Source organism: Hirundo rustica, chromosome 19, assembly GCF_015227805.2.
Source record: "Hirundo rustica isolate bHirRus1 chromosome 19, bHirRus1.pri.v3, whole genome shotgun sequence".
Taxonomy (NCBI): Eukaryota; Metazoa; Chordata; class Aves; order Passeriformes; family Hirundinidae; genus Hirundo; species Hirundo rustica.
Window position 1 is genome coordinate 1,703,592 of NC_053468.1, and position 25,251 is coordinate 1,728,842.

Sequence of the window (25,251 nt, forward strand, 5' to 3'; positions counted from 1 at the left end):
CCGGCGGGACACGGAGCGGGGCTGGCAGCGATGATCCCGGCGGGACACGGAGCGGGGCAGGCAGCGATGATCCCGGCGGGACACGGAGCGGGGCTGGCAGCGATGATCCCGGCGGGACACGGAGCGGGGCTGGCAGCGATGATCCCGGCGGGACACGGAGCGGGGCTGGCAGCGATGATCCCGGCGGGGCACGGAGCGGGGTTAGCGATGATCCCGGCGGGGCAATGAGCGGGGCAGGCGGCGATGATCCCGGCGGGACACGGAGCGGGGTTAGCGATGATCCCGGCGGGGCAATGAGCGGGGCAGGCAGCGATGGTCCCGGCGGGCACGGACGGACCGGACACACGCGGGGGATCCCGCGGGCACGCGCACGAGCCCCGGGCGCGCGCGGGCCCCGCTCCGCTTCCGGCGGCCCCGCCCCGCGGCAGCGCCCCCTGGCGGCGGGCGGGGACACCGGGAATGGGAACTGGGGAACCCCAGAGACACCGGACACACACCGGGAATGGGAAATGGGGAACCCCAGAGACACCGGACACACACCGGGAATGGGAACTGGGGAACCCCAGAGACACCGGACACACACCGGGAATGGGAAATGGGGAACCCCAGAGACACCGGACACACACCGGGAATGGGAAATGGGGAACCCCGGAGACACCGGACACACACCGGGAATGGGAAATGGGGAACCCCAGAGACACCGGACACACACCGGGAATGGGAAATGGGGAACCCCAGAGACACCGGACACACACCGGGAATGGGAACTGGGGAACCCCAGAGACACCGGACACACACCGGGAATGGGAAATGGGGAACCCCAGAGACACCGGACACACACCGGGAATGGGAAATGGGGAACCCCAGAGACACCGGACACACACCGGGAATGGGAAATGGGGAACCCCAGAGACACCGGAGAGACACCGGGAATGGGAAATGGAGAACCCCAGAGACACCGGACACACACCGGGAATGGGAAATGGGGAACCCCAGAGACACCGGACACACACCGGGAATGGGAAATGGGGAACCCCAGAGACACCGGACACACACCGGGAATGGGAAATGGGGAACCCCACTGATCCCGGACAGACACCGGGAACAGAGCATCCCAGAGACCCAGGACAGACCCTGGGAATGGGGAACCCCAGGGACCCCAGAGAGACCCCAGGTAACAGGGACGGAGCATCCCAGAGCTCCCAGACAGACCCTGGGAATGGGGAACCCCAAAGCTCCCGGACAGATCTCCACAGGTTATTCCTGAGAGAAATGGATGCTGTCCAGCTCTGGAAAGAAATTCTATTTTTTAACTCATAAAGACCCCAAAAATGGAAGGATTCTCTGTTTGGGTCATTCTCCAAACAAAACTATGGCTGTGAACAGAGAAAAGGCTGTTCAGTTTCAACTACAAAAATAACAGAACACGCCACAAACGAACCACAGTGTGCCTCTCTTTTTATTCTTTATTTTACAGTTCACAATTAGAAACCTACTGATAAATTACACAGTTCACTGATCCTCGCGTTCCAGGGGTTTCAGTGCCTCGGAGTCGTGTCCCATCTCATCCCAGGAAGGTGGCAGGAGGTGCCACCAAGGCCACCCGAGGAGCTCCTCCTTCGTGGGGGAGCTTGAAGGGCAGCAGGGATGATCCCCTAAAACCAGACTTTGGATGGAAAAATATACTGCACGTCATCTCGAGGTTACTTTAGAGACTTACAAATGTCCTTGGGGGAATAAAACCAAACAACTCGCAGGGCTGCAGGGCAGCCAGGTTGTATTTGCAGGGAGCAACTACCCTGACAAACCCTTTGTCAAGGCTCTGCACCTTAAGCAATTCTCTCCAAATCCTCCTTTTACAGCACAGGGAGATGTAAAGCCCCTCCTCAGCCACACATTTCAACATCTGCTGAACTTTGCACACAGTTGCTGCCACAATTCAGTGTTTCACCACTGCTGCCCACATCCTTGCTCGGTCGTTTTCTGCTCAGAAGTTCCTAATTTCTCAAAAAAAAAAAATTTTTTTTTTTTTTTTTTTGGCCTCTTTATGGTAGTTCAACCACCTTCTGCTAAATATGGCACACACTGCCCAGGGCACCTGCTGGGAATCCACACAAAGGCACCACCTTGGCATCCCGGAGCAGGGCAGTGCAAGGCTTCCCAAGGGGCTGGGACTTCACTCACAATAAATTAAAAAGCCAAATCCCAGGTGCACTTGTCAGTAGAAACGGGTGACAGGTGAGGAACGGACAGAACACACCGTGTGTTAATGAAGAGGAAAAAAAAAAGGGGGGCAAACTGCCTTTTGTCGTTGCCATCATGAAAGGAACACTTTGCCAGTTTTCTCCTTGTATCCTCCTCCGGCTGCTCACCTTTGGCACAAGGAATTCTAGGTATCACAAGGTTTAAATTCACAATAATACTTCAATATCAACACTCAGCACTTACACAGCGCCTGTCGTGGTCAAAGTGCTTTACAAAAGCTCGTGAGCCCTCACAACACCCCTGTGAGGTAGGTGAGTGTCGTTATCCCCATTCTCCAGACGGGGAAGCTGAGGCAGAGAGGTAAAGTGACTTGCCCAAGGCTGTACAGGGAGCTGAACTCGTGTCCCGGTGGCCCAGCTCTGGTCTCCCTTGCGGAGGGGAAACGTGGGTGAACTCCCAGGGCTCTCCTGGTGTAAGCCAAACGATCCAACCCCGATTTCCCGGGCCCTCCGTCCTCTGCTCCCACCAACTGACCGTCCCTGACCTTCTGAGACGCTGCCTGGAGCCCGGCAGGAGCTGCACAGGGTCTGCAGTCTTAAGGCAACGTGTCCGAGAGCTCCACGGAGAGCTGGACACACACAGACCTCCCTGCAGAGAGTCTCCAGGCAGCTCCAGCTCTGCTTCTGGGGCCAATTCTCTTCTCCCTCAACTCAGAGTAAACCCAGAGCCGAACACCGGGGCTGCACCAACACGAGATCTCAGCCAGACCTTCCACCTGCTGCTTTTTGTAGCCAAAATGCCCCTACAAATCTCTCCTCGCTCCGGACACCTCCGGCACGGCTCGTTCCACTCTCTCTCTCTCTCTCTCTCTCTCTCAGTTTGTGTCTCTACATAAAAATAAACTTCCAGCACTTCCAGCTCCTCAGCACCAGCATTTCCACAGCACCAGAGCAATCCACATTTCCAGAAAAGTGTCAATGCATGCAAATAACACATACAGAACATCGAGAGTGCTGGGAGATGATACCAAGGATAGAGGTGATCACAAGACAGCACACGTTTAGTTTTTATTAAAAATACCAAACAACTCACTCTTACTGTAACTATGCCACTTAAGATTATCATCCTAACCTGCACAGGGACAGGTGCTTTTCCTCCAACTATTTACCTACCTAGGAAAAAAAAAAGAGAAATATCAAGCACACACATTTATACTCCCTCAAACTTGGCAGGCATGATTCATGTGAAGGGGAGGTTGTACACTGGGGTCAGGGCGGTGGAATACAAAAGAAATAGAAAACATCACATGCATCATCACCATCAGTAATCAACCTGATGAAAATAAACTCAAAATATTCGATGGATTCATGTGTGGCATCCACTGAAAATCTCAAGCCCTAAGCACACTGAAGCTGGCAAACACCTTGTGCCACTTCACCCAGGTCCACACGCAGCACCAGCAACTAAGATCAAACAAACCTCGAAAAGAAAGCAAAAGGAAGAATAAACCAGCCTGGAGACAAACCACCTTCCACAAACCACTTCCCTGCATTATTTTCAAATACATTTTTTTACTCTTAAGCAGTTTCAGAAAGGAGTGGGGGAGAAGGAGACCCACTACGAGTTTGTGGTTCTTTCTTTCTTTTCTTTCAAACTGGCTCAGCACCAGCACCAGCTCAGAGAGAGGGAGAGAAAAATAATTCTTCAAGCATGATCCTTGGTACTTGATTAAAACGTTGCCAGCCAGCCGAGGGAACCCTGGGCTGCCAGAGGGCTCCAAGTGGAGTGGGCAGGGTGCTGCTCATGGTCCTCCTCATCCTCCTCCCCTGCTACGAGATCTGCTCCGTGGGCCTCATCTGTATATCCCCGATCTGCAAGAGAACAACGTGGGCTGGAACTGGAGTTGTGCACTGGAGTTGTGCACGGGAATTGTGCACTGGCACCAGCCTGTGACCAGGAACGAGCCTGATTAGCAGAGCTCTGAGGAAGGCAGAGGTGAAGGGATCTGCTCTGCCCTCAGCAGGCGGCCAAAGCTCAAACGTGCATAGAAAAGGTGCAGGGTGAACCCCAGGGCTCAAGGCTGCAGTTTGGGCCGGCTCTCAGAGCTGCCTCAGGCAGGGTTTTTTATCTTTTTAAGCCAAGAAAAGCCAGTTATCCCCAGGGATGCAGTGCCAGGGGACATGCCTTGCTCCAGGGAGCAGAGTTCATCCCAGACACTGAGGAACCTCTGGGGATCAAAGTCTGCTCCCACAACAGCAGCTCTGCTCCTCCTGCCTCCAGCCCAAAGCTGGCCAAGTATCTCTTGTTCCTCAGGAGGAGAGTCCCTCTCTCCTGTTTCCTGGGGGAACAGGTCCAAAATGTCATTTGGCAACTGGCAGAGGCCAAGAGCCCCAGCAAATCTCAGATGACACCATCCAAAAGGGCAGAGCATGCCCGGGCCCTCACAGCCCTTTTCTGGGATCATGGAATCACAGAATATCCCAAGTTGGGAAGGACGCATAGTGATCATCTAGTCCAGCCCCTGGCACTGCACAGACACCCCAAAATCCCACCCTGAGAGCATTGTCCAAACGCTCCTGGAGCTCTGGCAGCCTTGGGAATGTGACCATTCCCTGGGGAGCCTGGGCAGTGCCCCAGCACCCTCTGGGGGAAGAATCAGAGCCAGCTCAGCCTTTGCTGGGTCCACAGGGATGTGAAGAGCCCCAGCAGCACCATCCCAGAGCAATCCCACACCCTGAGCAACCCCAGAGCCCCAGCAGTGCCATCCCAGAGCAATCCCACACTCAGAGCAATCCCAGAGCCCCAGCAGCGCCATCCCAGAGCAATCTCACACCCTGAGCAAGAGCAATCCCACACCCAGATCAACCCCAGAGCCCCAGCAGCGCCATCCCAGAGCAATCCCACACCCAGATCAACCCCAGAGCCCCAGCAGTGCCATCCCAGAGCTGCCACCGGGCAGTTCAACAAACGTGATCCCCGCTAATCTCCCTAAGCTCCCAGCTGACCCCGTGGTGGATCAGCCAGGCCAGGCCAGCCCTCAGCCCCAGGCTCAGCCCCAGCCTACCTGTACGTGAGGAGGGGCACTGAGGACATAGATGACAGCGTTGGCCATATCCTCAGCCTTGAGGCACTGCAACGACAGCAAAGGGGCTCTCGGTCAAAGGGCAGCACACAGAGCTCCCCAGGAGATCCCTCCTCCCCTGCCCACCCACAGGGAGGCCACACAGCGTCACTGGGGCACGTCCAGAAGGTGCAAGCAAGCAGGAGACGCCCAAGCCATTACAAATTTAACCAAGGATGTGCCTGGTGCTGGTAAATCTTCGGTTGCCGTGAGTGACCTCAAGTGCTGGCACAGCAACGCTGCCAGGTCAGGCAATGCCATCCTCACCAGGAATTCCCAGAGGAAACCCCATGCTCCTCCTTGCGCTGGCACCTCTGCCGTGAGGAAGTCACCCTCTGTGCCGTGAGGAAGTCAGAGCCTGCAGAACGGCGAAGCTGACTGACACTTATTTACAGAGGCATCAAAACAAAGGGGAAAAACGTAAGGAGCTGGAAACTGAACCACGGTGCACAGCGTGTGAACAGCAGTGGAAAATTTGAGGTTTGAGGGCTGAGATTGGAGAGCACTGGGCACTCTCTGGAAGCATCAGGCAGGAGAAAGGTTGTTCAGTTATAATCAGAGCCACTCCCCTCTGTTTCTACTCCTCCAAGTCCTACCCGAATGCTCTCGTAGGTTGCAGCAGCTCTCTCGGGGTCGTTATCATGAAGTTTAAAAGCAAATCCTGTTTCCACCAGTCCTGGAGATATACACTGGAAAAAAGCAGAGCACATCCTAATAGGATTTGTAATTCCCCTTCAGTAAAAGAATTTTTTAAAAAACCCAAAATTGTCTGTTATTCTCCTTTCCCACCCGTTTTTTAAGGGAACAGTTGAAGTGAGCAGACCTTGCCTTAATGCTTGTTGGGGCAGGTACCTCTGGTGGGTAATTCCCTCCTCACACCCCAGAGGGACAGAGAAGCAAAGAAAAACATGGAAAAGCTCTGACCCCAGCTGAGTGCCTCCCTCTGTTGATGTGACACCTCCCAACAAGCAACTGCCCACTTTGTGCACTCAAAAAAAAAAAAATCCCTTTCCAGACCTTCTGTGCCCCAACCTGCCTGGGCAAGAGAACCACAGAGTTTGGCTCTCAAACTCTGTGTTTGAGCTTCCCACAGGATTTCAGTTGGAACCCTGGGCACTGGGAATTCCAGGATTTCTGTGCCCACAGGCACTGACCCCCAGGAGAACACTGCATTGACCTGAGGCCGTGGAACAGCTCCCAAAGTTGAGTGCCAGCGCTGGGATTGTGGGTGTGTGGTTTGGATAGAAGTGTGAGATATCACAGGGTGCAAAACTCAGAGTTTAAGGTTTTAGTGTATGGTAATATATATTGAGAGCAAGGTGGAGGTTTTAGGGCATGGGCTAAGTTCTTCTTTTTCACCTTTTTCTTCATGAGTGTGGGTGGTGTTTTGTAATTGGGTGAAAAAATCCACATTGCGGGCCACGGGTGCTTGGTTATTGGGCTAAAAGTGAAAATCATCTAGGTGTCATCTCATTATTGGACAATTTATGCTTAAAATACCTTGGAAAGAGTTAGAGACAGAGTCATTTTTCACTTTGTTAGACAGAACTCACAACTAGTGAGACTGTAACATAGACAAGAATTAACAAACAACTGAGTCAGAACACGAAAGCGCACCTCAGAGCATTAATCCCGGTTTTAACAGGAGAAAAGGAGATGAGAAAACCCACAGATCTCCTGACCATCCCCAGGCTGGGGAAGGGAAGGGCTCTGCCCCACCAGGCTGCCTCCCAGCAGGGCAGAGGGCAGCAGGGGGCCCCGGGCACTCACTGTGGCTCGGATGTGCGTCCTGGCCTCGCGCAGCTCCTGCCGCAGCCCCTCGGTCAGCGCCGTCACCGCGTACTTGGTGGCACTGTAAAAATGCACCACGGACTGGGGCACCACGCTGTGCCCGTTCATGCTGGGGACAGAGCACAGGGGACACTGCTGGCACCTGGCAGGGACCCCATGGGGCACTCACAGCATCACAGCAAACCCACTGAGAGGCTGGCACCACCCCAGGCTCCTCTGGACACAGCCAGAACTTCCTGACCCGCTCCAGAAATCAGTCTTCACCCATCTGGAGCGGCTGGTATCGTCCTCTCCTCTCTGGTTTGGATTATCCTTTCCTCCCTGGTTTGGTCTCCCTTGCTTTAGACCAGCAAAGATTAAGTTTGGAGTCTCAAAACCCCATCAGCACCACAGCAAGCTTGAAACTCCAGCGCTCAAACCCTTCCTGTGAGGCAGGAGGGAGGAAGAGGAGGAGGAAGCGCCCACGGCTGACCCCTCCCGGTGTTTAAATCCTCTCTGTGCCGCAGGGAGGAGCAGGAAGGCCCCGAGGCTGATCCCACCCCGCTCCGTTCACCTGTTAATGTTAATTATATGCCCGTCGTCGATGTTTCTCTCCTTCATGGACTGATAGGCCTCCCGGGTGCAGATGCTGACAGCCATCACATTGACCTGAGTGGGAGAAAAGAGGAATAAATCAAGGCCAGCAGCCCCGCCTGGCACCCCTGGATTTGCCCAAAATCCGGGATATCGGCTCCAGTCGCTGTCCCCAGGGAATTCCCCATCCTCACAGCCCACACCTGAGCTGGGGGCTGCAGCCACAGGGCAGGGGGGGAGCTGTGAAAAACGAGCCTTGTTTGGTTTTTGTAAAATTAAATGTTTAATAAAAAGATAATAGGAGATAAGAAATGAAGTAAAGGGTTAAAAACGGCTGGGTGTTCGGCATTTAGCCAAGAGTACACTGTTATTTTTGGGAGATACTTCTTAAATATTTATATTGTATTAACTTGTTGTATATTTATAAACCTTTATGTATATTTATATTTTTCTATAAATTAGTTTATTTACATATTTTAGGAACTATTTTGTATGGGGGTTTTTTGGGGGTTGCTTTTTTAGAGTCTGTTTTTTGGTCTGTTCTCTTTTATTACTTCTAGTTTGGGCTTTGGTTTATACTTTCTTTAGATGATAGATGCTGATAGTTGGCATATTAATAGTAGGGTTTTTATCATAAGTTCACTGGACGTTATTCTGACTAAACATTTAGTTCTGACTAAAAGTTTATTGTTATTTAGTTGTTACTCTGACTAAAACTATTAGTTACTACGATTACTACGCTTAAGTGTTTGTCAACAGCGGAAATAAAAGCAAAGCTATTTTAACATTACACACACGGAGCATTTATCTTAATATTTGCCAAAAGCCAACAATATTATGTGTATTTATAACACGCGCAGACACCCAGAGAGAGCAGAAGTAAATGGGTTTGGTTGTTTTAGGGGCAGGTGCAAAGGCCAGATGAAGGCAGGGCAAACCCACGGGCAGCACCGGGCAGGAGACAGAGCTGTCCAGCTGGCAGGGCACTGCCAGCAGGTAATTAGGTCAGCTCCTTGACGAGGAAATCCCCAGATCCTGCCTGTCAGAGCGCCAGCAGCTCAGAGGAGCCCCCGGGCACAGCAACCAAAGGTCACTTTGTGCCCCAGGGAACACCAGAGCGGGCAGCTCACCCTGCTGAGCTTTTCCTCAGCCCTGGGCCGCGATTTCCCCGCTCCTTTAGCATCCAGAGCATTCCAGGCTCTCGCTCTTTGGACCAGCGCTGCCCTGGCTCGGTTAAACTCGGTCCTATCACCTCAAGCATTAACGCTCGGCTGCCTCCAGCCTTTCGCGACAGTAAAACAGAGTCAAAGCCGCCGGGGAGATAAAGATAAGGAAATTCTCCCGGCTGGGATACAAAGGGCCCAGAGGTACGTGCAGGACTGATGAGCAACAATCCCTGCTAATTGCTCGCGTGGCTGAGGTTTGGGAGGGGGTTTGCTGGAGGGTGTGAGCACCCCCGGGCAGGTCCTGCCCAAGCCCGAGTCACTCTGCCAGCAGCAGGGAAGGGTCTGAGCACAGCGCAGAGGGTGAAATCTCCGGGATGAACCGATTTTCTGATCAATCAGAAGGGAGGTGCCGCCGTAAACGGGTGGAGCAGCAGGAAGGAGGGATGGAGACGGGAAAGGGCTGGGGATCATCGCTGGGAAAGGAACAAGAATGGGGCAGAATAACCCGGACAAGCTGGCACAGAAGGACAGGCAGGGGAGGGACACCGGCTTGGGAAGGGATGGAGCTGAGAGATGCAATACTGAGCAGCACAAAGAGGAGCGGGGTCAGCTCAAGGATCTGCTGTTGTCTGGTGGTTGCTCCCCATTCACTGGCAGAGGCCATCCCGGAGGGTTCTGTCCCGGCCAGAGATAAAGAGGGCGTTTTTCTGATCCTGGGAGCACCCAGGCAGCACGAGCGGAGCCATCAGCCCCGTCCCAAGTGCACTTTGGTCCAGCAGAGTCACTGCCGGCCACCTCGGCCATCACACCTGGAAGCGCAGAGATGAATCTTTAACCCGGGAATTCACCTGCGCCGTGCCAGGAGGAAAACCAGCAGAGAAGGTGGCACAAGGGCTCCCCAGCGCTGGAGCAGAGCCCAGAGCAGGCAGGGATTTGGGATTCCGCAGCAGGGCGGTCAGGGAAAGCTCCAGCCTGACCCAGTCCTTTGGGGTCGGGATCTGGGAGCTGCTGGTGTAAAACCCTCCGTGACAAACAAGATCCCTGCCTCCCTGGGCGCCCCAGGATGCCCCAGCCCAGCTCGTTTTTGGAACGCTCGCTCCCAACTCCCTCTCCAAAGGCCACTAGAGGGTAACATCATCCCAAAGCCTGCGACTCACGCAGCAGCCGTGCCCGGCCCGGGCAAAGTTACAGCGTTTTGACAGCTCCTGGCAAAGAGAGATCCCAGTCAGTAGCCACATGGGAAAGTCCAGAGCCCTGTGATAAAACCCCAGGGCACCACAGAACAACTGGCTGGAGGGCAGCTGAGCTGGGATGGCCTTTTCCCAGCAGCACAGACTGGTTTGGGGGGTGAAATCCCATTTCAGAGCGTGGAGCAGGCATCGAGGAACCTAAAAACAGGCCTGGAAAATGAGCAAGAGTGCATCACCCCGAGGCTGCTGCTGCTACAAACCCCCACAGCAGACACTTTTCTGCCTCGTTCCCATTTTAAGGAGAAAAGGTTCCAAGGTCCCTTGGCGGGGATGGCCAACACACCTGGGCCCTGCTCGGTGCACAGGCAGCAGCTCTGCGGCACAAACCACATTTCCCAGCAATTAAGGATCTCCAGCTGCCAGATCAGAGCACACAAAAGATCCCGTTCCTAGAAGTGCTCAGCATTTCACTTTCCCAGAATCGGCCTCTCCCGAGGCGTCCAAACGAGAGCCCCGGCTCCAGAGCGCGTATGGAAACGCGGCTCACAGCAAACACATCCCTGCACAGATGGTTCAGAAAAGCAAGGAGAACAGAGCCTGTATCCACTGAACACACTCAGTGCATAATGCCAAGAATCAAACCCACTCGGTGTCTATGGGAGCGGGAGGATGCGTGCTGCAGCGCTCTGAGCAGGGAAAAGGGGAAGTTCGGCTGGAATTCCTGGCTGGAAAGGTCAGCGGGTGGAAGGTGAAGGAGCTGCTGCAGCCCCCAGAGGCTCCCAGCACCCAGCCCCAGCTCCTGCTGCACATCAGGACTCTGCTCCAGCCTCACAAACCAGGGAGAAAACGGGGGAGGCTGTGAACCAGGGGAGGATGGGCTCAGAACCTGCCTGAGGTGACACCTTCCCTGCTGCACCCACAGCAGAACTGCTGGCTGCCAAGGCAGGGCTCTGCGCTGCTGCAAGGCAGCTCATCCACCATTCCAAACATCCTGCAGCCTGGGGAGAAGCAGCTCCCAGCTTGGGAATAAATACCAGACAATAAAGAACCGGAGCATTAGAAAAGGAGAGGAATAAGTAAATTATCACATGGTTCCGACTGTTGGATATACAGCAAGAGGGAGGATACTGAGAGGGGAATCTGGAAGGACACAGAGCCTCAAAGCTCATAAAAAATGCATGGAAGCAAAAATCAATTTACCAAAAAGGAAAAGAAAAATATAAAAAAGAAGAAAAGAAGCCTTTAATTTAAGGCCCTAATGCCTCCTGCATCGAAGGATCGACGGCTGTTTGGAAACTGTTTTTCCCATCCTGCAGCCCAGAGGTGAAACACACCTGAGATGGACTCGTTCCTGGAATGCAAAATCTATTTTGGGTTTCCTAAACTCAGTATCTTGGATATCCATCCTACTTAACATTAGTTTTTAGAACTTGGTTTGGAGAGGGATTTCCATTTCAAGGAATATGAAGTCTTAAGAGCAAAAAAAAGTCATTTTAAGAGCTGTGTTTCCATCTCACTCCTTTGTAACAGCAGCACTGCAGATGAGGAAGAGATGAGGAACAGAGTGAAAAGCTCCTACAGCGGTTACACAGTAGATGGGAACCTTTTCACTTTGAAATTTGCTTCCTAAAAAGAAAAAAAAAAATCAAAAAAGGAAAGAGAAACAACTGAGCAGCATCTCCCAGCGCGCTGCTCTCCAAGGAAGCTTGGGAAGAAGCCTCCCTGCTGCCACACAGCCCCACAAAGCCCAGTGGCCCGTGCAAGGTGCTGGCAGCCCTCCCTGGGAGGGAAAGGAGCCTGGCCAGGGCTGCCAGGGTGCCCTGGCAGCGGGGGCTGACCCTGCAGAGCCCCCCCAGCCCTGCCACGGCGCCTGCACCGCCTGGGGACAGGGACACTGCCAGGGGACACTGCCAGGGGACACTGCCAGGGGACACTGCTGTGCAGCCACAGAACAGGGGCACAGACAAAAGGGACAACTCCACGGAGCCGTTCCCACCCCTCGGCAGCATACAAAAAAGCAAAGCCCAGGCTTGTGGGGCTGCCCAGGCTGGGCTGGGTGAAGCCTCGGGCTCTGGAGCATCCCAGGGCTTTGCCTTTCCCTTGGAGGGTTGTTCAATTAGCACAGAAACCAGGAGCCACGCCAGCAGCTGCTGGGAGGATGGTGAGAGGGCAATATCTGCCGGCACAGGGAGAAAGCTGGGGTGTCTCAGGCTGCTACAACAGCGTTTGTGCCAAGCAGTGGGAGCGGAGGGAGCCGTGCAGATCGTCCCTGGGAGTAAAACAGCCCCCCAGCCTGGTCTCCTAACAGTGCCCTTGTGGGGTCACCACCCTGCCTCTCCTCCCCACCCATCCCACCCCAAAGCAGCCCCCACGAGCAGGGAGACCCCCTGACTTTGAGCTGCTGTAAACACCAGCACTGGAGCGTGTTGTACAGGACAATCCCCGCTCCAAAACGTTTCTCCCTAAAAGTGGCGGCAGGTGAGATGAAGGGAGCACTTCCAGCTGAGCAGCCAGGGAAGGGAGTATGGATTGGGGGAGCTGGGAAAAGCCACAAGTCCCCCCAGCCTGCCCAGCTGATAAAAACAAAGGAGCACGAGGGACACACGGCATCCCTGAGGGATCCACACAGGGCACATCCCGGGGACCAGGACAAGGATTTTCCATGGCCCAGGTGACCCCCAGGGCCCAGCTTGCCCTGCTGAACAGCAGCTCAGCCTCAGCTCCACTTCACTTCATTTTCTTTAAAGCCTCCATGGCAACGGGGGCCGGGGAGATGTGGCTGTGCAGTGACCCAGGCTGGGCAGCCCACAAAAGCCTGGCTGGGCACACAAAGCTGAGCTCAGCTTGCTTTGGCTGCGGTCACAGCAGCCAGCAGTCGGGCCAAAATCCTAACAAGAACTTAATTAGCCAGGATATGGCAGCCCTTGGCCTGGCAGCAGGAGGCTGAGGTCTCACTGTGCTTCTCTGTCTTGCTTCACACAGCCCCCGAGAGCACTGTGGAGGAACAGGCAGGGGGCTGACACGTCCCAGCTGACTCCACTGCTGGACACAGTGGCCCTGAGCCCACAGCTTCAAACAGCTCCTCAGACGTGCCCTTCCCTTCACCAGGACAAGCTCTCAGAGCTGCTGGAGGTGCCACAAGGACGGCTCACAGCCAGGAGCTCCGCTCCGGTGAGGAAAACGTTCCCATGCACAAGAGAAGGCGGCATGGGAGGGGAAATCGCTCCGTGGAAATCACTCCTGGTTCAGCACCTCACTGGCCAGAGACATTGCAAGGACACCCACACCATCCCGAGGTCCCACAGCTGTGGCTGCCACTGCTGTGTGCAGAAAAATAATGACAAAAAATGGTGAAGTCACAGGAAGATGCCCAGCAGCACTTCAGGACAGGAGGACCCAGGGAGGAGTTGTAAATGGGATGAGTCATGGGCACAACTCCCATTTCAGCACATGGAATGCTCCCATTCACATCCAGCCCTAACCAGATTATTGGCAGAAAATTAAGCTATAAAGACAAAAAGCATTACAGCTCTTTAAGCCCAAAAGAATCTGCCCATTCCTACAACCCACTGCCACAGCTAACAGGATTAGCTGCAAAACCCAGCGCCTGGCATTCGATTTCCTGCTTTACTGAAGAAAAAAAACAAGCAGCAAGGCTCTTCACCCTCCAGGAAAGCCAGTGAGATGAAGGAAAAACGCTGCTGTGTCTCCATCCTCCAAGGTGAGGGCTCAGCGGGGCAGGATGTCCTTCCACTCTGGAAAGGGGAAGCCCAGCAAAACTGGGCAGGCTGGGGAGCAGATCCCCAGCTCCAAAACGAGTGGATGGTGGCCAGAAGAGACAGAGAAGTGGCTGCTGCTCCCTCTGGGGAATACTCACATCTATCATGGTCCTCCAGCCCTCTGTCTTCCCCGAGAGCAGGGGCTCGGGCCGGGCCAGCCCCGCGTTGTTGATGCAGACGTCCACGCCCTGGTGAAGGGTCTTGATGGCCGAGAACATGGACAGGATCTCCTCCTCGTTGGACAGGTCACACTTGTAGGGGATCAGTGTGCCCGGGTACCCGGCGCTCTGGCACTCAGCTGCCAGCTTCTAGGGGAGACAGAGGGGAAACAGCCATCAGGAAGGGGAAAAACAGCCATCAGGAAGGGGAAAAACAGCCATCAGGAAGGGAAAAAAGCCATCAGGAAGGGGAAAAAGCCATCAGGAAGGGGAAAAAGCCACCAGGAAGGGGAAAAACAGCCATCAGGAAGGGGAAAAACAGCCATCAGGAGGGGGAAAAACAGCCATCAGGAAGGGGAAAAACAGCCATCAGGAAGGGGAAAAACAGCCATCAGGAAGGGGAAAAAGCCACCAGGAAGGGGAAAAACAGCCATCAGGAAGGAGGAAAACAGCCATCAGCCCCCTCTCCCTGTGGAGCAGCTCATCCAGCCGCTTCCTGCAAAACCCACCTCATGGGCTGAAAAGCAGGCACTGGGGAAGAATTACTGCGATGCTAATTAAGAAAAAGGAGATTTCGATATCCAGGAGAAGCTGAGAGCTTCAGCCTTTAAGTTATTGAACTTGAGGGCATGCTCGGTGCTCGTCCATCACCCTGGGCAATCCTGCTTGAGGTGAGCAGTGCTGGCAAAACACAAATAAATCCTGCCCTGGCACCAGGCTGCAAGCCTGCCACGCTGGCAAAGGATGTGCCTGACAATTCCTGGTTAGCCATGACCAAGAATTCCTCCAAATATCCCAACCTTTGTCGGGCTGGGTGGTACAAAGCCAAGGGAAGGCCGGGAGCTGCTGCCTCGGCTGCGTCCTCCCGAGGATGCCCTCTACCCCTGACACTAATGAGGAGCAGCATCTCCTCCCTGATGTGTCACAGCAGTGACAGTGACAGTGACAGCTCCCAGCGCCAGGCAGGAGCCACATGATGTCTGGCTCCTGCGGGGAGATGGACTCTGCCTACAAACCTCCACCAAATCACTCCAGCGCCGGCGCCCACGGCGGCGGCACCAACAGTGACATTTCAGCGGGTGCAATAAACCCTGCTCCTGCCAAGGGCAGCTTTCCCAGCTCCTCCCTGCATTCCAAGGACTGCAATTCCCAGCCTTTCATAAAAGGAGGAGCGAGGTCCAGCGCAGGAATCTCCTGGAAGTTGATTGCGCACGAAGAGCTCAGAGTTCCTGCCCTGCAGAGGGACAAACGCCAGCCCCTCCCTGCCCCCCAAACACCTTCATCTGAAGCATTCTGGGACAAGTGGCTGTGTCTGGTAAAGGATTTTCAGTGTTTCCCAGCAGCTGAGCACACCACAGAGCTGGAACAAGGCCCTGAGCAGGGAGTTGCAGCTTTGCCTTTCCCAGAGCCCAGCAGCTTTCACAGACCACAAGCCAAAACCAGCCCAGGGTTTTTTTTTCCCCGTTTCTCCCCTGCAGCTGTGGTGCAGGAGCTGCTGTCCTGCCTGGTTCCCAGCTCGGAGAAGGCGCTGCAGTAACACAAGAATGATTATTATTGCTCTCACAGCAGCAGGCAAGGAGGGGACGGACGTGAGAGGAGATCGATCCATCCCGGCAGCACCGGGATCCCCGGAGAGCCCTGCTGGGGCTGAGCTGACAGCGGCTCTGCCTGAACAAAGCTGCCCCTGGGACTGGATCCCACCTCTCTGTGCCCTCCTGGGGCTGCCTGCACTTTGCCATGCAGGCAACCTTGTTGATGATGCGCTGATGGGAGTGGGAAAATACCTTCCTTTTCACCATCGGAGCACACGCTTGAAAAAACAGTCGAGAGGTGGGGGAAATCTGCAAGAGCAGCATTTAGAAAATTCACAGCAGTATGAAGAGTGAGCTGCTGGAAGGTTCTAAAGTGCTCCAGGGATGGGGCCTTTTTCCTGCAAAGATACAGGAGGGGGAAAGGGGCAAAAGGACCACGAACTGGTGCGAGAGCGCGAACCAGGTAACGCCGAAGATGTTGAAAAAAGAGAAACACAAGCACAAGGGGTTGGGAGGAAGCTCCCAGAGAAGGACCCGTGCCAGGAGAGCTGGCTGGAGGGAAGAGGGGCCCATCAACATGGACAGGAAAGGACAGACGAGCTCAGTGACAGCCCAGAGCGACACAGGGCTGCTTCACAGCTCCCTTTCCACATCCAGCTGCCACTTCCACCATTTGGAGAAAGCTTTCCCTGCTCAGCCCAGCCCCTCAGCACAGACACAGACGAAGGAGCAGAGGACACAAGGGGTGTGATTTGCTCTGGGATGACCCTGCTGGAGCAGGGAGGTTGTATCAGATGTCTCACTGTGGTCCCTCCAAGCTGCCCACTGTGGCTGTGGGCCTCCAGTGCCCATCCTCTGCTCCCCGTCAGCCTCCAGCTACACCAAGAGAAAGGACTTTGTCCCTGGGCAGAAAGCTTCTCTGACACAACTGACCGGGGAAATCAAATCTCTCTCTCAAAACCCTTCTTTCCCTGGCTGGTGTCTCTTCCAAGGAGGCTCAGATCCTTTCATCTCTCAGGCTGCACTCGTGCTAACAAATTCTCTTTGAAAACCAAGTGCTGAACGCTGCTGACACCCAGGCAGGGCTGAATGCTTCAACCATCTAGAGATAAAGAGTCATCACAGACTCTTCAAAGAAACATCAACTGCGGGCAAGTTTGCAAGAGACTTTTGAAAAGCAACTCTGTGAGCTAAGGAGCTCGCAGAGGGGGTTTTTTCAGAGCATCCATTAAGTCACTCAAGTGATGCTCATTCCACTTTGAGCATGCCACATGCACAAGGAGGAAAGAAAAAAAAAAAAAGAGAAAAAAGATGGCTTTCCAGATTCCCTAAACAATCTGAGAGTGAGCAGGTAGTGCAACAGCAATACAGACAAAGCCAGTGCGAGTCAGCAGCTGGAGAAGGAAATCTGAAATTAGAATTGTTTGGGTTGGAAGGGATCTTAAAGATCATTCAGTTCCACCCCTCTGCCAAGGGCAGGGACACCTTCCACTACCCCAGGTTGCTCCGAGCCCTGTCCAGCCTGGCCTGGGGCACCTCCAGCACCTCTGTACCACATCATTATCTCTGGGTGTGTGGAAATGGGCAGCCAGGTGTGACCCAGTCTGGAAGGATGCCTGACATTGATGGGACAGCTTTTGCTGTGTTCAGAAACCGGCAGTTCTCCCCAGAAACGGTAAATGCTCTTTGTGCATATGGGGCACAGTGCCTTCACATTCAGTCCTGCTGAAATGGTCTTACAGAACTAATTGGTACAAAAACGTAAGGGACTCTAAAGAGGAGGGAGAAGAAAGAGTCAAGCTGGGCTTTATTTGGCAAACCATCCCATTAACTTCAGACGCATTTAGTTCAGAGAGATTAAAGCCGAGGAAGCCATTAGGTAATTTTTAATCTAACCTGCCATTCATCACAGGTACTCGTGTCCCACTGACTGAGCTCGTGCTTGAACACAGAACTGCACCAAGAAACCAACTGGAAAAGCACCAAAGTCACCCCAATTACTTTTGCTATCTAAAGGAAATGAAGGAGAAAAATTCTAACAAACAGCCATGCAGCTGTGAAAGAAAACTGCGGGCTTACAAACCCTTTCATTCCACTGACTGGCAAGTCTGAAGCCGCTTTTAATTAAGATTTAATAACAGCACAATGGCACAATAGAGATGCACAGTGAATAAAGCACTATGGTGAGGTTTATCTATTTATTTCCATAGGGCTCTGTGACCATGAGCGAGATCCAGAGCGCTGTCAGGTGGAGAGAACCACACTCAGAGCTGTGGGTACCTTTTGGCCCAAGGATGGCATAAATTATAAATATTGGTTATTGGTGATAAATACTGATTTTTTTTTGTGATAAGTATTGATTATTGATGATAAATACTAGCCCACACTTCTTCCCAGGCACTGGAGCCAGGCTCCTGCAGAGCTGGGTCTGGCTGAGCCATGCTCACACGTCCCCGGAGCTGGGAGCTCTCCTCCCAGGCTGCTTTTCCAAGCCTCCTCTGCTCCCTGCGCTTTCCCAGCAGTTAAACATCCCAGGGAATGTTTTCCTCAGCTCACTTTATTTTCCGTTTCCACTGTCACCCATGAGACAATGGAAAGGAGGTCCCTGCTCCCTCCGGGCACTCACACCGTCCCTCCTCACGTCAAGGCACTTTTAGTTTCTCACTTCTTGCTCCAGGCTGGCGTGGGGGAGGAGGAGGAGGAGACACTGCTGCCAGCGTGACAGCTCATTAGAGCAATATCGCTGCCTTCCTGTGAGCCGTGCCTGTCCTAAAGCCGGCCCCACAGAGCCTGCCTGTCCCTAGGCCCAGCCTGTCCCTGGGCCCAGCCTGTCCCTGGGCTCAGCCTGTCCCTAGGCCCAGCCTGTCCCTGGGCTCAGCCTGCCTCTGGGCTCAGCCTGTCCCTGGGCTCAGCCTGTCCCTGGGCTCAGCCTGCCCCTGGGCCCTGCACAGAGCTCCCTCGGCCTCCTGAAGCAGCCCCAAACCCCGCTGAGGGTGGAACTGCTCCTCAAAACCCCGCTGAGGGCTGGAGCTGCTCCTCAAAACCCTGCTGAGGGTGGAACCGCTCCCCAAAACCCTGCTGAGGGCTGGAGCTGCTCCTCAAAACCCCGCTGAGGGCTGGAGCTGCTCCTCAAAACCCTGCTGAGGGTGGAACCGCTCCTCAAAACCATGCTGAGGGTGGAACTGCTCCTCAAAACCATGCTGAGGGTGGAACCGCTCCCCAACTCTGTGCTGAGGGTGGAGCTGCTCCTCAAAACCCTGCGGAGGGCTGGAGCTGTTCCCCAACCCTGTGCTGAGGGCTGGAGCTGCTCTCCAGCACTGCTGAGGGTGGAACTGCTCCGCAACTCTGTGCTGAGGGCTGGAGCTGCTCCCCAAAACCCTGCCGAGGGCTGGAGCTGCTGTCTGGCTGCCCACGGAGCTCCCGCAACCCCTCAGGATCCAGCAGAGCCAGGATCCAGCCTCACCACTGGGGTCACTGCTGGGATTGGGATTGATCAGATTCCCCAGAAAACCCACAGACACCCAGAGCTGAGCCCCAGCTCCTGCCTGACAGCCCCAGCCCCTGGCAGCTGCCTCCTATGTCACCTCCACCTGGAAAAATTATTATTTTAACGAAACCAAACCCCGCCCAATCTTGCGGCAGTGGAGGTCTGAGATGCCCTGAGAATGTGCCATCAGAGGCCCATGGAAACCATCACGTACCCACCCTGAGTAAAACGCAGAACTGAGAATATCCAGGTGAGCAGGAGCTGGGAGCTCTCCTGGGGACACCCAGGACCGTCCCCAGCCCTGCCAAAGCCCCAGCGGATCACGCCGCACCCAGAGCTCCGAGCTGGGGGTCCCGGGCACACCCCACTGCACCCAGGGGCTGCACCGGGGCTGGGCCACTCCACCAGCACCAGAACTGCGGGTCCCCAGTGTCACAGGAGCTGGGGATGTCCTCTCCTCCTGCCAGCACCCCTGGCCGTGGCCCTCCTGCAGGGCTGGGTGTTCCCCGCTGTGCTCCTCAGCTCCCGTAATCCCCCAGGAATCCTCTTCTGCAGATTAATGCACGCCAGGAGGGCCCTGGGCCGCTCCCAGCTCCCAGATTCGGCTGGCAGGTGCTGAGCTTTGTTGCGGCCCGGGTCTGTGACCCGCGGCCAGGCGGAGGAGGCTGCGGCACATCCCGGCCGGGCGGGAGCGGTGGGCGCCAGCCCTGCCCGGGGCACACGCAGCTGCGGGCGCCCCGATCCAACATCTGCAGCCGCGCCGGGGCCACGCCGGCCTAATCCCGGCTAAGCCGGGCAGAGCTGAGGCTGAGCCCCACGGGCCCGGCGGGGACAGAAATCCGGCATTTCGCGGAGCCGGGGCGGCACAAACCCACCCGGGAATCACTGCCAGGGGCCGGGCAATCCCCACCGGCACTGCCCACGGGGACACGGCTCAGGACAGAGGGGAAATCTCCACTTGGGCACAGCCACTGCTTTCTGCACAGCTCAAACTGCTAATAAACTAATAAAACTGCTAATAAAGCACCATCGGATTTTCTTCACAGCTCTTTTCACACCTCCCTGCCCTGGGCACTCTCCTTAAACCCCAAACCAGCCAGAAAGTCCCCTCTGTGTCCAATGCAGCCCTCACACCTTCCCAGGACAGCTGCCAGGTTTTACACAGGGAAACTGAGGCACAGGACAGCCACCTGACCTTCCTTGCAGCACGCCGCCCCATCCCAGCTCCAAAATCCCGGGAAAGGTTCAGTTATTATTTATTTTTAGGGCTCTGAGCATGGTATTGCTGCTCCATTGCAAAGCCCAGGGGAGCAGAAGAGCAGCAGAGAAGGGGGAGGTTGCTGCAAAGTGACATTCTTAAAGCACATTTTGGGGGAGAAAGAGGAGGAATCCAACCTGGTTTAAGCCCCCTGAGCCTCAAGGCCGAGGAAAATCGCGGGCACAGAGCAGTGTTTGTTCCCCCCACTGTGGGCAGCAATGATGGGATCTCTGCTGTTTATCAGGACAGGATCTGCTCAGGGTCGAGTGGCAATAAAAGCACTTCAGCGGCCTTGAGCCCACCATCCCCGAGGCAAAGCCTTGGCCAAACACAAAACAATCCCTCCCTGAGGCCAAGGAGATTCTGAAGGTCATTCACTCCACAGGGACCTGTGCCTTGGGATCGTCCTGGCCGAAGCTGCTGCTCCTGAAACCTGGGAAACCTGTGGGAACAGCCCAGGAAAGCCAGCCCAGCTGCTGGGCACAGGGACAGACACCCCCAAAAGGGAACCAGGGGACCTCCAAACCATCAACGTGATCTGCCTGCGAGTAATTAAACACCACACTCGACAATTAGCTGTTAATTACCCTTCTCGAAGCACCTACGGGGTCCAGAGCCTCCCTTGCACCTTAGGGTGCACCAAGTGACCAGAGAGCCCAAAAACTGGATGCTCAGATCCTACGAGGAAGACTCAGCTCCTTCCTCCTCCTCCTCCCACACACCCTCCTCAGAGACTGGGCTGCTCCAGCCTGCAATCAATTGCTCAGCTTACCAAAGGCTATTTCCTGAGCAAGATCTAACCTTGACAAAGCAGGCCCTGGTTATAAATGTTACCTTTGATCAATACCTGTCACAAATGCATCGGAATTAATTGGTTAAACCTTGTATCTTAAGCCACGTTTATTGCTTCCTGCACGGCTCTGCTCTCAGCACGCCAACAAAGACAGGAGGGAAAAAAATGGATTTCTTTTGGAACACGGCACCCACGGTGCCCCTGGTCACAGCAGAGCAAGGCATTCAAGGGATGAACCAGCTGCTGGAAGATTTCCAGTGACCTGGAGCAGGTGGGAGTGTCCCACCTGAGCATCTCCCATCAGTGACAGGGCTCTGACACCATGGATGGACGGAGAGCACCTGCCAGCACTTCTGCCATGCTCTAGAAATACGAAATAAAATCAATTTTAATTATTAAAAAAAAAGCGTAGTACCAGCATCACTGCAACCCGTCAGAAAGAGCTCCCTGTCTCCTGCCTTCCTGTGCTGCAAGAGGAAAGCTGCAGAGTCCCCCCGAGCCAGAAAAACCCTCCCAGTTCTCCCCCGCCCTGGGGATGAACCCTGCAAAATACAACTCACATATCTCACTGAATAAAAGACCAGAGAGGGGTTTGCCAGCTGAGAGGCAGGGGGGACAGTTTGTCCCATGCATGTGCAAATTCTGCCCTTTTTTGTGCTGCTGCAAGAAGCCAGACACTGAACACAAATCCCTGGAAAACACGAGGGGCAGGGAAGTTGAAGAGCACCAGAGTGGCTGTAAACCTCAGCGAATCTCTGGAGACCCCAGGAACACCAAGGGGGTTCCTGTGAGGGTGATCATCTCCCAAGGAGCATTTTCCCCCCAAATTTAGCTTCCAAGCAGCTAAAAACGCTTGGCTTTGGTTAAAGCTCCTGACTTGGAACGCGTGGCGGTGTCTGGAGAGCAGCAAACACTCGCTGAGCGCACGCCAGAAAGTCCTTGACAGCTGTTAGTACCTCCAGGCTCTGCATTTAAAACAAGCCTTCAACCTGAATTACCTCCTGGCATGCAGAAGGAAAATGCAGCCAGTTTAATTATATTTTATTCCTCGATGTCTGACTGTTAAAAGTTCCTGTTTGATGACCCACATGAAGAGTCTGCAGCAGCAGAAGCAGCAGGAGCAGGGAGCTGCTTGGGAGCAGAGAGGGAAACGTGGCCAGTGCAGCCACTGGAAGGAAAAAAACAAAAAAAAGATCCTTCTGCAGGTTGTTTTTTTAGGGTTTTTCTTTTTTCGGTTTTTTTGTGAGCCATTAACATTTTCATTGCAAAAGCCAAGTAAAGACCACTGAAGTTGTGACACGGGGTTTAATGCCAAACACGCAACTTTGCAAATCCTTCGTTATCTTGCCTCAAGCCCTTATCTGATTTTCCAAGAGATTAAGAAATCTTGACATAGCATTTATTGCCTGAGCTAAATCCCCACTAGACAACCTGCTCTTTCAGTTAGCTGGAGGTTACAAAACCACCTTACACGGGGGTTCCAGCCATTTTACCTTAAAACCGGTTGCTTTCATGAACTTTGATGAAATATGATGGTTTTGTGCCACAAAGCCAGCTCTGTATTCCAGGTTTTACACCCTGCTGCTTGTCCTGCTCCCAGGTCAAGCTGCCTTGGAGCACCCTGGGCTAGGGGAAGGTGTCCCTGCCCGTGGGGTCAGGAATGGGATGGTTTATAAGGTCCCTTCCAACCCAAACCAGGGAATTAGGGAATCTCCTGGGATTCCCTAATTCTGTTAACTGCAGCAGTGATGCTCTGGCATCACCAGACCCTCAGCTCCTCCACATTCCTCTTCTCTCCTCCCTCCATCACTGCGTCCCAGCCCTCAGAGCATCCCTGAAATCCTCCCCAGTCAATAGTCTGGATACCTTCCTATTTTATTTATTTTTCCTTTTTTAAGGAAAAGCCCCAAGGCGAATCTCCTGGAGGAAAGCTCCATGAACAGCTCTGCTCTGAAGCACGGCAGGATTGGGTACAAAGCTCTCCCACAGCATCCAGGAGGCGACAGAGCTGTTCCCACAGTGACCCTGGATCCCCCCACGCGCCAGCACCTTCCCTTCCCCGGGCGGGCAGCGCTGCTGGGATTTTCTTCCTCGTTAAGGAAACACGCTCGATAATAAATAAACCCAGAATAGCAGCGGAGCAAAACACAGTCCAGACACCCACCAAAACAAATGACAGCGCTGCGGGCACACTTGGGACCCAGGGAGGAGGGAGGGAACGGGGACAAACATCAGCTGCTGTGGGAACACGTGTCTGAGACACCGCAGGACATTTGGGAGCTGCCAGCACTCAGGCACATCTGCACCCCGAGCAAAGCCGATCGATCCATCATCGATACAGGAGTGATTGCTCTTGGTGCACGTCCAAAAAAAAAAAAACCACCAAACAAACAATACAGAGCCTCACAGCACTGCTCTGGTTTTTAAGCCCACGCTGTATTTTGGCCAGGAAAGGTTCAGAAAGGAAGGAAACTCACGTGAACGCCGAAGGAAAACACAAGTCGCAGTGATTTCTTTCCCAAATGAAAAGATTCCAAAACAAAATCCAAGATAAGGGCGCTGCTGGAAACAGCAATATTGGAAATAGCTTTCTGGAGGGGAATGGGAAGCAACAACATCCTTTGCACATCCTTTGCCAGGCACCCCGAGGCTCCAGCACATCCACCACCGGCAGCTGCACGTGGGAAAGCCTTTGGAGAGCTCAGCTTTCCCTGCAAACCGCAGCATCAAAACGCTGGGAAGTCCAAAATTAGCAGCAAGCCTCAAAGGACAGTTCACTAAGTCACGCTGATGTTCTCTCCTCTCTGCAAGCGGCGCCTCCAGGACACGCAATGGAAAAGGGGGAAAGTTGGGCTTTTCCCAAGCACTTCTTCACCCAACCCCGCTTAACAACGCCACCTTTGCCAAGCCTTGGTTCCCACGAATTTTGGACCCTTTATTCTGAGTGCAGTCAGCTGTGCAGAGCCCTTATCTCCTTGGCTAGGGAAACACAACCCTGGATATTGCACAGGTCTCCTTTAGCTCCAGACACCCAGCATGGCAACATTTAAGACGACTGAAACTTATTTCCTCCCTGAGAGGAAACTTCCTAAATTGCAAATAAGCTTTAGCTGGCGGCACCGCGAGGCACAGAAGGGATCCCGATAAAACACTTCTTTTAAGCATCTCTATTCTCACGCCAGCGCCATGAGGTTTTTTGACGCGGCTGTGGAGATGCTCCTTGCAGGACCGCAGCCTGTTTTAACAGCAACTCCTAAAAACGCCTGGGAACAGCCGCATCCCCCAGGGCCGGAGGGGCCCCGCAGCCCCATCCCGCTCACGGGAGATGCTATTTTTAACCTCGATAAGAAGCAGCTCATAGGGAAAAAAAACCGACAAAAAACCCAGCAAAACTGAACGCGCTCTTCTCTCGGGCACCTTCCACCCCACCGGGGCTGCGGTGTCAGCGCCCGGCTCCGCCGCGGCCTCACGGGGAGAGAGGGAGGGAAGGAAGGAGGGAGGGAAGGAGGGAGGCAAGCGGCCCCCGCCCCGCCGCCGCCACCGCCGGTACCTCGATCTTATCGACGCTGCGAGCGCATCCCACCACCTTCATGCCGTGCTGCACCAGCGCCCTGGCCACGGCCGCGCCGATGCCCACGGAGGCGCCGGTGACCAGCGCGACGCGGCCGGTCCAGCGCTCCATGGCCCCGGCCCGGCCCCGCCGCCGCCGCCGCGCACAAAGCGCCGCCCGCCCGTCCGCCGGGGACACGCCCCGCCCCGGGGACACGCCCCGGGACACGCCCCGGCCGCGGGACACGCCCCGTGGACACGCCACGCCCACGGGCCACGCCCACGGGCCACACCCTCCGTGCGCCGAGTTTGCTCCCGGATGGGAGATGGGAGCCGGGTTGGGGTTTTCCCTTCTCCCCCGCCTGGAAAGGCACGCGATGGATGAGTGGAGCGGGGAGGCAGCGGCCAAGAGAGGACTGGAGAGGGAGGGAGTGCGTGTGGGGAGAGCAGGAGGAGCAGCGCGGTGAAGGGGCTGTTATCCCCCTCCCCAGGGCCAAGGATGCTCCGGTAATTCCCAGAAATGTGCGAGGAAACGGAGTAATTGGAACAGGAGAGGCGGAAGTAGAGGTAGTGAGTTGATGAAAGAAAAGGGTGGGATTTAACAACACCCCAAGCTGCACCCTCCACATCCAACCCCTGCCCCCAAAGC

The 25,251-nt window shown here is 54.6% G+C and overlaps 1 protein-coding gene across 1 annotated transcript; it reads right to left on the reverse strand.

Annotated features, from left to right (window-relative positions):
- Positions 1–1,441: 1,441 nt before the first annotated feature.
- DHRS11 (dehydrogenase/reductase 11) lies at positions 1,442–24,764 on the reverse strand. Its single transcript, XM_040082617.2, has 7 exons — positions 24,604–24,764; positions 13,924–14,133; positions 7,671–7,765; positions 7,097–7,226; positions 5,923–6,015; positions 5,270–5,335; positions 1,442–4,076 (listed from the first exon to the last, which is right to left on the reverse strand). Exons 1-7 carry the CDS (start codon positions 24,733–24,735, stop codon positions 4,035–4,037), a joined length of 768 nt encoding a protein of 255 aa, XP_039938551.1. The 5' UTR covers positions 24,736–24,764; the 3' UTR covers positions 1,442–4,034.
- Between the last annotated feature and the right edge of the window lie 487 nt (positions 24,765–25,251).

Excerpts from the sequence above, each read along its gene's own strand:
- DHRS11 (XM_040082617.2), bottom strand. The coding sequence starts at position 24,735 with ATGGAGCGCTGGACCGGCCGCGTCGCGCTGGTCACCGGCGCCTCCGTG. Across the intron at positions 7,766-13,923 it reads GCTGGAGGACCATGATAGAT|GTCAATGTGATGGCTGTCAG; the intron begins GTGAGTATTCCC and ends TCTCCCACTCAG. Across the intron at positions 4,077-5,269 it reads GTGCCCCTCCTCACGTACAG|ATCGGGGATATACAGATGAG; the intron begins GTAGGCTGGGGC and ends GTTCTCTTGCAG.